The sequence below is a fragment of the Pelophylax lessonae genome (genome assembly GCF_965119305.1).
Source record: "Pelophylax lessonae genome assembly, chromosome: 8".
NCBI lineage: Eukaryota > Metazoa > Chordata > Amphibia > Anura > Ranidae > Pelophylax > Pelophylax lessonae.
This window is the reverse complement of record NC_138775.1, coordinates 250,948,606-250,965,642: the sequence shown is the minus strand read 5'-3', so window position 1 is coordinate 250,965,642 and position 17,037 is coordinate 250,948,606. Positions and strand designations below refer to the sequence as shown.

The 17,037-nt window shown below is 42.0% G+C and overlaps 1 protein-coding gene across 1 annotated transcript in view; it reads left to right on the top strand.

Moving 5' to 3' along the window:
- Positions 1–1,259: 1,259 nt before the first annotated feature.
- LOC309561367 (cytochrome P450 4B1-like) overlaps positions 1,260–17,037 on the top strand; it is an 81,072-nt gene continuing 65,294 nt past the window's right edge. Inside the window, exons 1-4 of the mRNA XM_082265247.1 lie at positions 1,260–1,549; positions 5,323–5,467; positions 8,337–8,381; positions 16,323–16,450. Coding sequence (XP_082121373.1) covers positions 1,358–1,549; positions 5,323–5,467; positions 8,337–8,381; positions 16,323–16,450 — 510 coding nt within the window. The 5' untranslated portion in view covers positions 1,260–1,357. The remainder of the gene's footprint in view (positions 1,550–5,322; positions 5,468–8,336; positions 8,382–16,322; positions 16,451–17,037) is intronic.

Here is a 17,037-nt window from a genome sequence, read left to right as displayed (position 1 = left end):
GCCCCTCCCACGTTTCTGCTTTTTTATGTTTTTTTGTGTGTAGAGTGAGCAAACAAACTTAAAAAAATGTAATGCATGTTAATATATAATACTTTACACATTTTTTCATCCTTTTTTTTTTTTTTGCAACTCTGGGCTCTTTCATGCACTTTCTGTCTACATGCCTTTGCTCCACTGTTCTGTTAGTAGGAAAAACACAGATCTTGTATTTCTGCGAAGCAGGAACACGGGTCTCTGTCTTCCCACCCTTGAAGCACTTCCCCCACAGTTAGCAAGCACTCCCTAGGGACACATTTAACCCTTTGATCACCTCTGATGTTAACCCCTTCCCTGCTGGTGTCATTAGTACAGTGCATATTTTTAGCACTGATCACTGTATTACTGTTCCCCAAAAAAGTATCAAAAGTGTCAGTTAGTGTCCAATTTGCCCGCTGCAATGTCGCAGCCCTGCTATAAGTCGCTGATCGCCACCATTACTATTAAAAAAAACAAATAAAAATATCCCATAGTTTGTAGACGCTATAACTTTTGCACTAACCAATCAATATACGTTTATTGGGATTTTTTTTTAACAAAAATATGTAGCAGAATACTTATTGGCCTAAGTTGATGAAGAAATTTTTTACATTTTTTATTGGATCTTTATAGCAGAAAATAAAAAATATATATATTTTTTTCAAAATTGGCACTCTTTTTGTGTTTATAGCGCAAAAAATAAAAACCGCAGAGGTGATCAAATACCACCAAAAGAAAGCTCTATTTGTGGGGAAAAAAATGACATCAATTTTTTTTTTGGGGTACAGCGTCGCACAACCGTGCAGTTGTTAGTTAAAGTAATGCAGTACCGTATCGCAAAAAATGGCCTGGTCATGAAGGGGGGTACAACTTCTGGAGCTGAAGCAGCTAATTTTTAAGTAATATCCTGCATTCGTAGTGATACCATGCGTGCATTAACATATATTACCTTGAAGTGAGATTACGTTGCACTGAATCCAACTGAAGTGAAAAGCAAAGTTTAGGTCAACCTTTTAATAAGATGTGGCATGCAGGAGATGTTAGCGCATTGTAATACAAATTAGGCAATGCCTTGGTGTAAACTTGTCCTTCTGAAAACAACTTGTACATGTGCCTTTTGCTGTTTTTGAAAATGCATCCAATTGCATAGCAATGTGTCTGGTGTGAACCAGCCCTCAGTCATCGAGCTGCCTTACAGGACTCACTGTAAAAGCTCCACCTCTCCCTCCTCCTAATCTGCTTTACTCTTCTGTACATTGATCTGTGAACACGTTGTCACCTTACAGTCTATTTATCAATACAGCCAGGTCTACGACTGCCACTGTTAGGGCTACTGTCCATTATGGCTATCAGTGGACTGTTTGGCTTTCCGTCTCTGAGCTTCTATGATGTGTGGCACTGGACTGCCTGGCTCTGCCTCCTCTATGTTCTCTTCAAAGCCTCCAAGCTGTATGTGACATGGAAGGAGCTGAACAGAGCATTCAGCCCTTTCCCAGGTCCTAAACGCCACTGGTTGTACGGAAATGCTCACGAGGTAAGATGTGTGTGCGTAAATATACAGCAAGAAAAGTCTAGGAAAATGAATCCAGAGGGAAATTAATATATCACCTGGATGTATCACCTGTGTAGTGTGACAGACTGAATGTCAAATGTGTATACTTTACATATGTACAGAGATGTATAAAGTACTCGAAACCCATACTTGAGTAGAAGTGGAAGTGCTCGATCAAAAAGTGACTTGAGTAGAAGTGGAAGTGCTCGATCAAAAAGTGACTTGAGTAGAAGTACTAAAGTATTCAACATTTTTTGTACTTAAGTATTGCAAGTAGTTTTTTTTTAAATTTTGCTACTCAAGTACTGAAAGTAAAAGTACCAGTAGTTTTTTTAAAAAAATTTGCTACTCAAGTACTGAAAGTAAAAGTACAAGTACTGTGTTATGTAGTTATTAAAGAAAGAAGTCAAAAGTTTGAACATCATATTGTTTTTTATTATTTCAAATGCAGCTTTTATTTATACATACAGTAGCATTTATTTTCGTATGCGCTGATAATACACATGTTTTCAGCTTCATGAAACCTGCCATCTACTGTTCTGGCAGTGGTAATTTTTATAATAGTAACGAGTAACTATGCAGCACAACAAAAAAATATCGGAGTAGAAGTATTGAAATCATCGAAAAAATGTAGTGAAGTAAAAGTGGAAGTAGGAGAAAAAAATTCTACTCTAGGAAAGTACAGATACCGCCTTTCGGTACTTAAGTACAGTAGTGAAGTAGTTCTACTTAGTTACTATACATCTGTGCATATGTATATGTACTCTACATATCTTTTTTAGGAAGTCAAAGAATCCCCAAAAAGCCATTATTGCTTCCTACCCATGTAAAATATGACAAATGTTTTTTTTTTTTTTTAGAGACACTACTTAGGGTTGATTTACTAAAGGCAACCAGACTGTGCACTTTTCAAGTCCTGTTAAACTCTGCAAGGGTATTTGCTCCTGAGCTTAGCAAATGAGGAGAAGCTCTGCTGACTTTCATTATCCCATCATATGCAAGCAAAAATGATGTCTTTTCATCTTCCTTGCATGTAATTGGTATTCTATGCAAAGTGAAGCCTTACCTCATTTACAAAGCTCTGATGCAAGTGCACTTGCAAAATGCATAGTCTATTTGCCTTTAGTAAATCACCCCTTAATTTTATTCAAAGCTGGCCACATATATAACAACTTGATTGTTCAAATGCCATACAACATCCTATAGATTTAGTAGCGGTTCACATCTACGCATCTTCAAAGCTGCGTGGCTTTGACACTCAGCGTGACTTCATTGCGGCTTACTTGTGACTTCATTAACAGAAGTCAATGCAAATCGCGATAAAGTCACCCCAAAGTAGTGCAGGAACCTTTTTCTATGTCGCTGCGAGTCGCACAGGGTAGAACATTTCCATTGCAGTTAATGGGGTGCGACTTGTCATGCTTCTCTGAACTCTCAAGTCGATGACAAGTCGTGGCAGTGTGAACCAAACCTTACAGATTGATAGGGTCATGCTTAAAACTTTTATTCTACTGAAAAGCTCTCGCTTTGTAATAGATAGTCTTGTGAAGAATGTAAATTTCCTCCCATTGTTGCTGACGTGGGAATTTTTGTTGGCCACATAGTATTTTGCTATTCTGAGATGTTTACTTTCCTGTTGTGTATTTACACATCTGTTTCCTTTATGCAAAGGTGTGTTTTTAAGTGTTTCTTGCTGACGTGTATAGACTGGAAAATTGGAAATATAACTTTTTTTTTTTTATATAAGAGCCAAAGACTGAAATTAAAGTTAAGTAACCCATTCACTATGCTCTCGTGCGAGTGCGTTACTTCCAGTGCTCTGACATTAACCTCCTCCCGCCCGCGCTATAGCCGAAAGACGGCTACAGCGCGGGCTCTAATTTCCGGGAGGCCGTCTTTATACGGCCTCCCAGTAACAGGCTCCCCGCGTGCTCCCGCGACCTTGCATCGGAGAAAATCTGTGTCGGCCGTGTCCCTTGGATCCCTTGTCCCAATCACAGATCGTGGTGAATGGCCAATCACAGCGGCCATTTACCACGTGATCGGAACGTTCAATGAGATCATCTCTCTTCGCCAGCTCTCCTTCCTCACACAGAGACTGCGTTTGAGGAGGAGGAGAGCCGATCAGCGGTAAGGGGACACAGAGAAATGTAATCAGGGCACTGATCACCAGTGCCCTGATTACACAAGAGGGGAAAAAAATGCCATAACTGCCCACAGTGCCCGCCATCAGTGCCCCCCATCAGGGCCCACAATCAGTGCCCATAGTGCTCCCAGTCAGTGCCCATCAGTGCCTGCTCATCTAGGCACTGATGGGCACTGACTAGCAGCACTATGGGCACTGAGTGTGGGCACTGATGGTGCTGCCCATCAGTGCTAATCAGTGCCGCCCATCGGTGCCACCCATCAGTGTCCATCAGTGCCGCCTCTCAGTGCCCATCAGTGCCCATCAGCGCTGCCCGTCAGTGCCGCCTCTCAGTGCCCAGCAGTGCCACCTCTCAGTGCCCAGCAGTGCCACCATCAGTGCTCATCAGTGCCGCCTATCAGTGCTCATCAGTGCCGCCTATCAGTGCCACCTATCAGTGCTCATCAGTGTGGCATATTAGTACCTCCTCATCAGTGCCACCTCATCAGTGCCCATAAGTGCCACCTCATCAGTGGCCATAAGTGCCATCTCATCAGTGCCCATCAGTGCCGCCTATCAGTGCCCATCAGTGCCGCCTCATCAGCGCACATCAGTGAAGGAGAAAAATTTATTTATTTTCAAAATTTACTCGCAGAAAATAAGAAAAACTTTCTTTTTTTCAAAATTTTCTGTCTTTTTTCTTTTTTTTGTAAGAAATAAAAAACGCAGAGGTGATTAAATACCACCAAAAGAAAGCTCTATTTGTGTGAAAAAAAAAAGATAACAATTTCATATGGGTACAGTGTAGCATGACCGCACAATTGTCATTCAAAGCGTGAGAGCGCTGAAAGCTGAAAATTGGCCTGGGTAGGAAGGGGGTAAAAGTGCCCTGTAGACAAGTGGTTAAGGACATGTGGAATGGAAAAATATGCCAGCAACGTTAGTAGAGACTACATAGATAAATCCCTGAGATAGATAGATACAGTTGCAGTTCTGGGATAATCTTTTAGTTATAATAAAGTAATACAGAAAGGAAATATGGATATATAGCATTAACTTGTTATATACCAGATATAGTATTCCTTTACAGATTACTAAGTGTGAATGCCTACCTAAAAAATGTATTAAAATTATGTCCGAATCAGCAGTCGCAAAATTCACAAATTAGTCGTTGGAAATTCTAAACCTCCCCATACACATCTATCTGTACAATCTGTACAATCTGTACAACCTCCTTTAGCTCTACCAACAACTGTGTTGTGCGAGGACCTGCCTGATTGGAAACAGACTTGATTAGCTAGTTTAGGTGGGCACTCATATATACGATGTTATGGCAAATCTAAAGTTGATTGTACAGAGGTGGTTAGATTGTAAAATGTATTGTTTAATAAAAGATTGTCCAATCAGATTTTGTGACCAGAGGCTTTACAAAGGGCAATAATCCATTTTCTCACACAGCTCACCCCTTTACACTTTTCCTTATGGTAAAGGATTATGTGTTTTAGTCCCACCTTTTCTAGACTATGTCTGAAGCAGAGTAGAGCTCACTAAGACTTCACATGTGTCATTATCCTTATTATTGTCCAGTTTCTCTAAATAAGCTGCATTATCTGCATTTTTATTATTTCAGTTTCCTGGAGATGGAAGCGAATTTGACGTCACAATGCGCTATGCTGGACAGTATCCATATGCCTACCCTCTGTGGCTGGGAAATTTCCTTGGAATGCTGACGATCTGTCACCCTGATTATGCAAAAGCTATTCTTTCCAGGCAGGGTGAGAGCTGGAGAAAATAGGTTTTTATGTTAAAGAAATGACTGTTAGTTAACCTGGGTAGGATTGCCACCTGTTTGAGACTCGCCCTGATAGTGTGGGTTTTTAAATCATATGCCCGGGTTTTAAATCATATGCCCAGGTTTTAAATCATATGTCCGGGTTTTTAAATCATATGTCCGGGTTTTTAAATGATATGCCCGGGTTTTAAATCATATGTCCGGGTTTTTAAATCATATGTCCGGGTTTTTAAATCATATGCCCGGGTTTTGAATCATATGTCCGGGTTTTAAATCATATGCCCGGGTTTTGAATCATGTGTCCAGGTTTTAAATCATGTGTCCGGGTTTCAGTCCACTTGAAACATTGACACATTATTCAAACTAGGCTGTGGCTCTTGATGCTACGGGGGGCTTGTGCGGCTTCCCTGTCACATCTGGACAGGAGGGGAGGCAGGGTCGGCATTCACTAGAACAGATTGGCTGGACTTTCCTCCTGCAGCAGCAGCTTTTCCTATTCCTCCCTTCTGCTGGCATTCACCGGCTGCAGGAGGAAAATACAGCTGGTCAGTTCTAGTAAATGCTGCGCCTGCTGTCCAGGTACCACTTCTTTCTGCTGCCTGGGCCCTCCCCTGCAGCCCTGCTGGCCTACCTCCTCTCATCTTCTGCCAGCTGCTGCAGGGGATGTTTTGGGATGGAAAGCGGGGGAAGGGGCTGGTAAATATCTAATTTACCAGCCCCTGTCTTTTCTGAATGAACACAGTGAGTCATCAGTACTGATCAATCCTGTGTCCATTCACAACGGAAGCATAGTTTACTATGCTTTAGTTTGTGAATGAACAGGAAGCCCCTCCGCACAGAGCACTTCCCATTTATTCACTGTCCAGTTCAGCTAAGGCTGCAGAGAAATAGACAGGGGAATCTCTGTCCTTAGTCCCTTTCCCTGTCTCGAAAGTCAGTCATCAGGGGTCACCAACCTCTGCTCTACTGACAAATTAACCTCTGCCCTACTGACATCAACCTCTGCTCTACCCTGTTTCCCTGAAAATAAGCCCTACCCCGAAAATAGGACCTAGCTTTATTTTCGGGAATGGCTGCAATATAAGCCCTACCCTGATAATAAGCCCTAGTTAAAGTTGTTGTAAAAACATGTAATCTATTTTTTAAAAAGGTTATATCAGTGATGACGAATCTTGGCATCCCAGATGTTTTGGAACTACATTTCCCATGATGCTCATGAACTCGCAAGTGTAGTTAAGCATCATGGGAAATGTAGTTCCAAAATTTGGGGTGCCAAGGTTCGTCGTCACTGGGTTATATAATTTACAGTGTGTCTCCTTTTGTAACTTTATTGTGGCAAATACCTTATTTACTGTGCTGCTGGGCGCTCACGTGACCCGCCGGAGATCTTCTCCTCCCATCTGAGGTCAGCTGCCCCTCCCTCTTCAGTGCTCAGAGCAGGGAAGAAGAGTTCCGGTGGGTCACGTGAGTGCCCAGCAGCGCTGAAAATAAGGTATTTGCCACAATAAAAAGTTACAAAAGGATACACACGGCACATTATATAATCTTTTTACAAACCGATTACATAATTTTACGATACGTTGCCAAGGTTTATTGTTGGGATTACAGAATGTCATAATGTTGACTCCTGAGCTGATGGGGGGGAGAGGGAGAGAAGACAGGGGACACAGGAACTTTTTAAAAACATTTTGTTTTATTCCAGGTTTCTTAGAACATAGAGAGGGGTAAATAAATAAGTCATCCCTGAAAATAAGCCCTAGTGTGTTTTTTGTAGCCAAAATTATTATAAGACCCGGTCTTATTTTCGGGGAAACACGGTATTGACACCAACCTCTGCCCTACTGACATCAACCTCTGCCCTCCAGACATCAACCTCTGCCCTCCTGACACTGTCCACACACTGTCCATTGTCCTACTGACAATGTCTACTTTTAAGACAGGCTAAGTTCATATTTTTACTGTGACATTTGTTTTATTAATCTAAGCATATTTTGTGGGTACAAGAATGCTTTTGTTTTATTTAACCATGCCCCTTTAATCTTTTACAATCCTATAGTGTATACTACAAAAAAAAAGTTGCTTTGCGTTGCTAAAGTGTTCAGGTATGGTATGAAAAAAGGTGGCAAACCTAAACTCAGGTCTTTTTTTTGACAAAGCAAGGAGCACCACTGTGTCGCCCTACTAAGAATAAAATGCTAAACCTTGAGTAATTGCCAAATAATCAAGTCAGCTTGTGCAGACTGACATTAAACTATTGATTTTGACTGTAAAAGTTGGACCCTTTTATGGGCTCCAAAGTAAAAACCAGATGGCACCTAGTATTTTCTGTCACCAGGTTTTATTGGCAACCATGCAGAACCTAGAGTAATGTATAAAGGCAATATGTAATTAACCCCTTTGCGCCGACGGAACGCAAATATGCAGCCTCAGCTTGAAGGGGTTTTATCAGGGTGATGCCTGCAGCTAGAGTCATCACCCCGGTACGGTTGTTTTTCGAGCCGACTGTCGGATTTCTTGTAATGACAATCGATGCGGCTGAGCAGCCGCTTGGCTGTCATTACAAGGAGCAGGAGGGGGCATCCCCCCCTCCTGCCGCCTTCCGCGGCTCGCCCGGGTCTCCCGTCCCACCGGGGGAGACCCGAGCAACCAGCGAGGCACTTCCCGCCAGCTGGCCGAAGGGCTGAACAAAGCCGAATTCGGCTCTCATCGGGTCTCCAATGTACTAGAGCCTTAAAGGCGCCAGATTAAAAAAAAATGGGCTAAACAAGAACTTTTATACACTTTTCTATATTAAACTATAATCTCTAACAAGGAAGCGTGATATAATGAATGTAATGTTTTCATTCTTATAGATCCCAAGGATACTTTTGTCTATAACTTCATAACTCCGTGGATTGGTATGTACTACAAATAAAAACATTACAGTAAGCCCACAAATACTATGAATATAAGCTGGTACCCCTTTACATACACACAGTGACATGTTTTAACTGAAGCACGCACCTTTCATAGCATTCATTGTCGGTAGCATTTTTAAAGAGCCAAAGTTCTTATTTTCTACTTATAGCATTAGCAAAAATGAGTCAAGAAATATTTACAGAAAAGATATTACAAAAACAAACATAAGCAACAGTATAATAAGAGGGTAAAAGTTAAAAATATTTTAACCACTTAAGCCCCGGAAAAATTTAATCCCTTCCTGACCAGGGCCTATTTTGCGATTCGGCACTGCGTGACTTTAACGGACAATTGCGCGGTCGTGCGACGCTGTACCCAAACGAATTTGGCGTCCTTTTTTCCCACAAACAGAGCTTTCTTTTGGTGGTATTTGATCACCTGTGCGATTTTTTGATCATGCGCTGTTAACAAAAAAAGAGCGTCAATTTTGCAAAAATAACAATATTTTTCACATTTTTTTATACGAAGTTGCCCCCCAAAAAAATGTAAAAATCAAAATTTTTTAACATTTTCGGCCAATTTGTTTTCTGCTACATATGTTTGGTAAAAAAAATCGCAAACGTATTTTGATTGGTTTGCGCAAAAGTTATCGCGTTTACTAAGAAAGGGAAAGATTTTTGTTTTTTTTTAACGCGTAATGGCGGCGATCTGCGATTTTTTTGCGGTACTGCGACATTGCGGCGGACAGATCGGACCCTTGACTGACATTTTTGACACTTTTGGGGTTACCAGTGACATTTCTACAGTAATCAGTGCTATACATATGCACTGTTACTGTAAAATTACACTGGCAGTGAAGGGGTTAACTTTTTTTTGAGAGGCAGGGGTTATGTGTGTCCCTAGGGGCGTGCTTCTTACTGTGATTGGCTGTGGCTTGAGCTGTATGAACAGTGATCAACGGTCCTACATAGTAGAACCGTATGATCACCATTCATACACAGGGGAGAATGACAGGCGGCTTGTTTACATTAGCCGCCTGCCTTTCTCCCTCTGCACCGACCATCGCCGAGTGACCGGCGGACATCGGGTCCGCCGGTCACACGCGCGGGGGGGGGGTCCGTGACCACTCGGGAGCGGGAGCGCGCCTCAGGGGGCGCGCGCTCGCCCCCTAGACCCTCACAGGCTAGCGACGTAGTACTACGTCACTCTGCCTGTGAGGGGCTGAACGCCGCAGTAAATAGTCGTGCGGTGGTCGGCAAGTGGTTAAAGAGGAACTTTACTCTTTCTTTGTTCATTTTATTAATAACACTTTCTTTCCTGGTATGCTGGGGTGAGGTGAAATAATATACCCACCCATCCAGTAAATCCAGCACTGTCCTGCTGACATCCGCTGAAAGGTGCCACACTGCCGAGTCCAGCACCACCATCTTCTTTGTAACAGGCCTGAGGCCTGTGTGGATTCGTGACATGGGCATCCCAGGAAGGAAGGAGAGGGGTAGGGGGTGACGTCATTCTGGCCTAGACCAGCAAAGTGGAAACACTGGCTGCACGACGATAAAAAAAGTATCCCCACTAAAATATATTTTTATGTTCAGTTGGATAAAAGGGGGGAAGAGGAGCAAGATGAACGGAAAACACAAAAAAATTGTCCACCTGGTCTCAGTAAAGTGCAGAGTTTTGATCACTTTAAGAAAAAGCCCATACTGATGTATATAGTAGACTTTCTGCTTTTCTCCTGTAGAAAGTCAGTGGGAACGCACAGGCAGATTGGTGAGAATCTGCCTTTGTATTGATACCAATTTGAAAGGTTTGCTAAAATATTTAAATTTTTATCATAGAACATAGAGCTTCCTGCTCTAACTTGTCACCATTCTAACTGGAAAATTGTTTAAAATTTCATACATTTGATTTCACTGGCAAAGCAAAATGATGGAGATCCATACATTGCCATGCTGGGGCAGGAGTCATTCTGCCTGTCCTAGCCAGACAAACTGTAGAGTTAAAGTAAAACTATAGGCAAAACTTTTTTTTTTTCATTTTGGATAGAGCAAGGGAGGATTATAACCCCTGTCAGATTTTTTTTTTCACTATCTGTGTGCCATTTCGGAGATTTCCCTTCACTTCCTGTCAAATAGCCAAATAGGAAGTGAGAGGAAATCCCTGCAAATTAAGGGAATTGGTTGGGTATCCCCAGGTCACCAGAACTAGTGTCCCCATAGGAAGGTTTCCCCTCTATTACTTTTCTGGGGAAACCCCAAAATGTGGGATTTCCTTTAGAGATCGACGGATTATCGGCAACACCGATATATCGGTGGCCCATATGCACTTTCCCCGATATATCGGAATCGGCCTTTGGATTTACCGATATTGCCGATATTTAGGGAAAGTGCTGTATCGGAGTGATGCCTGCAGCTAGAGGCATCACCCTGGTACCGGTGTCCATAGCCGACGGTCGGCTGACTTGTAATGACAACCGATGCGGCTAAGAAGCTGCTCGGCTGTCATTACAAGGAGTGGGAGGGGACGTCCCCCCCGCCGCCTTCCGCGGCTCGCCCCGGGTCTCCCGTCTCACCGCATCCTACCTGCACCGCCGACGTCTGACCGGGTCTCCATTTTTTTTATTTGGCGCCGAGTACCCGGAACTGATGTCATGACATGACATCACTTCCGGGTACTGGCGGCGCCAAATTAAAAAAACTTGGCGTTTTGAATGCTTTTAAGTGCAGAGGAGGGGTTTGGGGGTCTTTTAGACCCCCATATCCCTCCACCACAGTACCTGTAGACATTAAAAAAAAAATAAAATACCGATGACCAAAGTTTCGGTATCAGTATCGGCGTTAAAAAAACTATATCGGTCGATCACTAATTTCCTTTTACTTTTACTTTTAATGATAATGGTAAACAGGACAAAAAGAGAGGATGAATCTCACTAACGGGGACACAGACCACAATAAAAACTGACAGGTATTCTAATCCAGACTTTTTCAACCAGGGTGCCCTGAGGTTTCTTCTGGGTTGCCTTGGCAAAATGCCTAAAAACTGATCAAAAATGTTATATAAGCCAGCAGATGGATGAAGCCTGCCTTATAGTTACACAAAGCCTTTCTAGACACTGGTATCCTAACAACCAATGACATCAGTTAATAAGGAGGATGTCTGTTGCCTCCACAGCATCCTTGTTTGACCTTCTTCTGCCCCTCTCTCTCAGCACTGGGGTGACATTAGCTGACTAGTGGAGAGAAATTAAGGGAGAAGAGAAACATTGGAATACTAGTCAGTACCAGTGTGCAAAAGTGTATTTGCTTTGGAAGCATAAATCACCTCTAACATTGGGTGTCCTACGTGTGGATGTTGCTGCATTTTGTAAAGCTATAAGAATAGTTTTTTACATTTCAGAATGGGGTGCCTCGAGACTGTCCATAATTTTAAAGGATGCCGTGAGATTGTCTATAATTTTAAAGGGTGCCTCAAATGAAAAAAGGTTTAGAAACACTGTTCTAATCCATCTCCACTCTATCCAAAACTAAAAAAAAAGTTTTGCCTTTAGTTATACTTTAAGCAACAACCCAAGCTAAATTCTACAAAAGTAATACAAGGACTTTAATTGCTTTACTAGAGGGAGATTAGGTTTGACCTGTGAAAACCTGCCTGCCAATATGTATAACTTTTAAATTATAATTTCTCAACTCTTACATGGTGCATACTGATGTCTGAGGCATGTATAGAATAAACAAAAGATGGCTGACCAAAGAGAATGCATCATGGCTATTAGGTGGCACTGACTTCAACGTATTTTAATCCAATAAATACACCAGATCTACAAATGTGCCCACTGGCACCTAAACTAAAACTGATTCCACAAGCACAAATCCAACACCAGAAATCAATAAGGCAGTGACAAAACCTAGTAAAATAGGTCACTATAGTGCCCTGATTTATAACCATGCACTATATTGTATATAGAGGGAGCAAAGTATGGGACTCACAGAACCGGCAAATAAGCTTTGCTCACCCGGCGCTAAAATACCCTAAATAAATAAAACAAGCTGCTGCTATACTTAAAATCAATCACAAAACGGGTGCATGAAAACAGATATACAGAACCAGTAGCTCAAAAACTCCTTCATACACTAGCAGCGCTACAGTTCACATTAAATGAACATAAATGTTAAAATCAAAGGAAAGTCCATGCATGAAGTCCCAAATAGAAATAGAAATAGATGCTGGAATTGGTGAATCCTTGTAGGGAACCAGAAGCAGACCTCCACCACACCACTGTGTGCACCCTAATGTGGGAACACTTACCAGATATATTCTGTATATGTGCCAAACATATCAGTCAGTGGGGAACCTCTTGGTCTCCTTCTACCATCCGCAATCTCAGTTTCGATGGGACCCCCGTGGGTAACACAGTGTAATCACCTCACCAGCATATGGACCGTTTGCATAAGGAATAATGATAAAGCAACATAGCGTAATCCAGCAAAGATGCGCTTTTATTCCCAAACATTAAACCCTCAACATTTGCACTTACAATATACACAAATATAAAAGCATGATGAAAGCATGATGAAAACCAATAGTCCTACCACCGTCTCCCGTCCTGTTCGCCCGCAGCCCGGTACCTGGCTGCGAGCCTCGAGGAGTCGGCGTGTGAAAAAAGGCTTCCTGCGTGATTACGTGGCCACGCCCTGACGCGTTTCATCAGCGAATTACTTCTACCGAGGGCGTGGCCACGTAGCGTAATCACCTCTATTTGTATGCATTGGAGTAGGCGGAGATGGCAATGAGCCGATCACGTGAGCAGGTCTTCCCCACCCACTTCCGCCCTTAGCTCCACGCTCTCCATATATGCCGCACTTCCGCCCAAACAAGGCATCACCGCCCTCACTGTCCCGGATCCCGGTCTATGTGCACACACAGATCTTACGATCCGGGTTAAGATCATCGGCGGATCATATAGCACGTGCTTACATCCGTACTAGATATGACAATATTCACATCCAGTACCACCAGATTAAAGCACTTGAATTGTGCTTATACAAACAAAGTGCCTAGTGCTATGCATATACGCTTATTAGTACATTATACAAACAATTCAACAATAATTAAAACTACCATTAAAACCTTCCTATAAATAGATAAAATAGATTAAAATGGCAGCAAGGTGGTAATATACCCACACAATATCTCATACACAGAATGAAATCAATAATGCAGATAATAGCAACATAAATACCAATATAAAATCATTGCAGTATTTAAAACCTCTATGTATAAATATATATATATAAAAATTTTTTTAAAATTTCATATATATAAAAAAACACAGAAACCACAGATCAATAATTACTTATAAAACAGTTGATATCGAGATCTATATTAAGTCCCTTCGGATGCAAAGAATTAGTTTGAAAGATCCAATACGTTTCACGTTTTGATAATTCTCTGACTCTATTTGAGCCCCTCCATACCGGATCGACCTTTTCTATACCCCAAAATTTTAATTGTGTGGGATCCTGGTCATGGTGTTCCTTAAAATGGAGGGAAACATTGTGGTCTTTGAACCCTTTCCTAATATTGGCAATATGTTCTGATATCCGAATTGCTAGGGTTCTCTTAGTCCTGCCAATATAAAGTAGACCACAAGGACACTCCATGCCATACACGACATGGGTTCCTCAATCTCAAAGTCCTCACCATTGGCAGATGAGTGGAACAAGGTCAGGCCCCTTAAATGGGTATGCAATTGTTTGCATGTTTTGCACCTACGACATGCATAAAAGCCCGTCTTTTCCTCCCAAAACATTATAGGTTTCTTGGGGGGGTCTAATACCTTCCGCACAATCTGATCTCCAAACGTAGGCCCCCTTCTGTATATGAAAGACGGCTTAGGAGGTAGATTATTGCCAAGTATCTTATCAAGGCATAGAACCCCCCAATGCTTCCTAATGATGTCCTCAATCTCCTTGTGTTGGGAGTTATATTGAGTCAAAAAACTCCACTCATGTCTGTTAGCTGGAGTATTGACCCGTTCTGCCAAACAGGACTGTTGGGAAATTGACGCCACCTCAGATATATTTCTATCTAATGATTCTCCGTCGTATCCCTTTTCCAGGAATCGTTGGCGAATCACCTGAGCCTGCGTTTGGTAATCAGCATCTGTGGTGCAATTCCTCCTTACCCGTAACAGTTGCCCCTTAGGAATATTACGGAGCCAACTGCTATGGTGTCCACTATGGATGGGGAGGTAACCATTACGGTCCATGGGCTTGAAGTAGACCCTGGTCTCCAAAGCCCCGTTCCGCAACATGACCTCCACATCCAAATAGTGGATTGAAACCTGACTCCAATTGAACTCTAGTCTGATGTTGTTGGTGTTGGCATTTAATGTGTTGGCAAACTCTGCCAACTCATTCTCAGGACCCTCCCATATAAAAAATAGGTCATCGATGTACCTCTTGTACATCTTAAGCTGTGATCTCTGCTGGGCATAGATGAACCTGTCCTCCCATTCACCCATGAAAAGGTTGGCGAGGCTCGGAGCAAACTTGGCTCCCATGGCCACTCCTCGTTTCTGGCTGTAGAATTTGTCATTGTACCAAAAATAGTTATTTGCCAGGCAAAATTCCAAGGCAAACCTTAAAAATCTTTTCTGGGGGTCTGGGAGGTCAGTCCGTCTACTGAAGGCCCAGTTTAAAGCTAATAAAGCATCCTCATGTTGGATCACAGTGTACAAAGAGGATACATCTGCCGTGACCAAGGACATCTCTTTATCTGGGGGAACTACAATTTCTCTCAATCCACAAAGAAAATCTTTTGTATCCTTCAAATAGGATCTTAGATTGGTTACACTGGTTTGAAGGAAACAATCGAGATACTCTCCCATCCGTGAAGTGACCGAATTGATCCCATTCACTATGGGTCTGGCGGGGGGATTGACAGCATCCTTGTGGATTTTCGGTAACGTGTAGAACGTGGGGATCCGATTAAAACTTGGTGTAAGGTATCTTTTTTCCTTATCGGATAACACCCGCTGATCATACACCCGTATGTTACCAAATCCTTCAAAACCCTTCGACAATCTGACGTCGGGTCACCTTTTAATTCCACATATGTCTGTGTATCGGAAAGCATCTCAGACAGTTGATTATGATAATACTCCTTTGTTAGTATCACAACCCCCCCCCCCCCCCCCTTATCCGCAGGCCTAATAACGACCTCCTTCCTCTTCTCTAAGGCTTCTAAACCTTCTTGGATGTAACGTGGATTCACAGCTTTCTTAGGCTGCAAGGTTTTTACATCCTGTATGACTAAGTTTTTAAACACGTCCACGTGGTGATTGGAAGGCTGTGGGGGGTTAAAGAGGGAATGGTTCCTAAGACTACTGTCTACTCCAATCGAAACGTCTATATTGCTATTCCGATTCCTGTTAATGTTTTTACTTGGAAAATAACGCTTAAGATTAATTTTGCGGATGTACTTGTGTACATCTATGTATACACTAAATTTATTCAGCATGCAGCATGGACTTTCCTTTGATTTTAACATTTATGTTCATTTAATGTGAACTTTAGCGTTGCTAGTGTATGAAGGAGTTTTTGAGCTACTGGTTCTGTATATCTGTTTTCATGCACCCGTTTTGTGATGCACTATATTGTGCCTAGTATTGATGTTGTAATTTTTTTTTTTCTTTCAAGAAGATTTAGAAGACTGTGGGGAATAGTAGGTGGCACCACAATAAGTTATTGTGTGTAATATTGATATTTGGACTTGGTGGTTAAGATTGTGGGTAAAGTCATATTTATTTTATTGTTAAATTCTGAAATAGGGGTTAGATGCATCGAGAATGCTTTCAGATGCCATATAGAAAAACACTAGCTTGTTACATAGTGAACTGACTTTTTCATCCAATACCTGTTCTCATTTGCTTTACTCAGGTAAAGGGCTGCTGGTGTTATCCGGGCAGAAGTGGTTCCAGCACCGCAGGCTGCTGACTCCTGCCTTCCATTATGATGTATTGAAGCCGTACGTCAAACTGATGTCAGGCAGCGTGAATGTCATGCTGGTAATTACACACACACGCTATATAAACTACAGAATCACTAAGTATAAATCCCAATGTTTTTCAGGATTCTCTGGAATTGTGTTGGTGCGGTTTTAATTTCAAATTAATTTATTTACCAACTAATCTATTTAAATCATTTGCAGATTGTATTTCCTGCCATATACTTTATATCTAAGCCTGGCTACAGAAAGGCAGAGAGCTTTCTTTCACTTGGACCTTCTGTTTGTCCATTTTTCATCTTTCCATTTTTGGATGAAAAACACAGCAATGCATCTCTATGGACTAACAATGTAAACAGATGACCATCCATTTCCTTTAGGGTCAATTTTTCTCAATGGAATAAGGCTGCATCCTTTTCCATTTAGACAGATCTGAACGGATCTCCTCCCACAAAATAAGACCTTGTCATGAAATCATTAATTTCAACAAAAATCTTCCCATTTAAGCCACCTTTACACTGCATTTTGGCCCAACAGTGTGAAACCCAGCAAGGGTTCCCGACGATTCGATGCAGGAGGCTGCCCCAATACAAGCAATGGGAGGCTGTTGGCTCCCGCAGATAATTGCAGCCACTCGCATGTAATTGC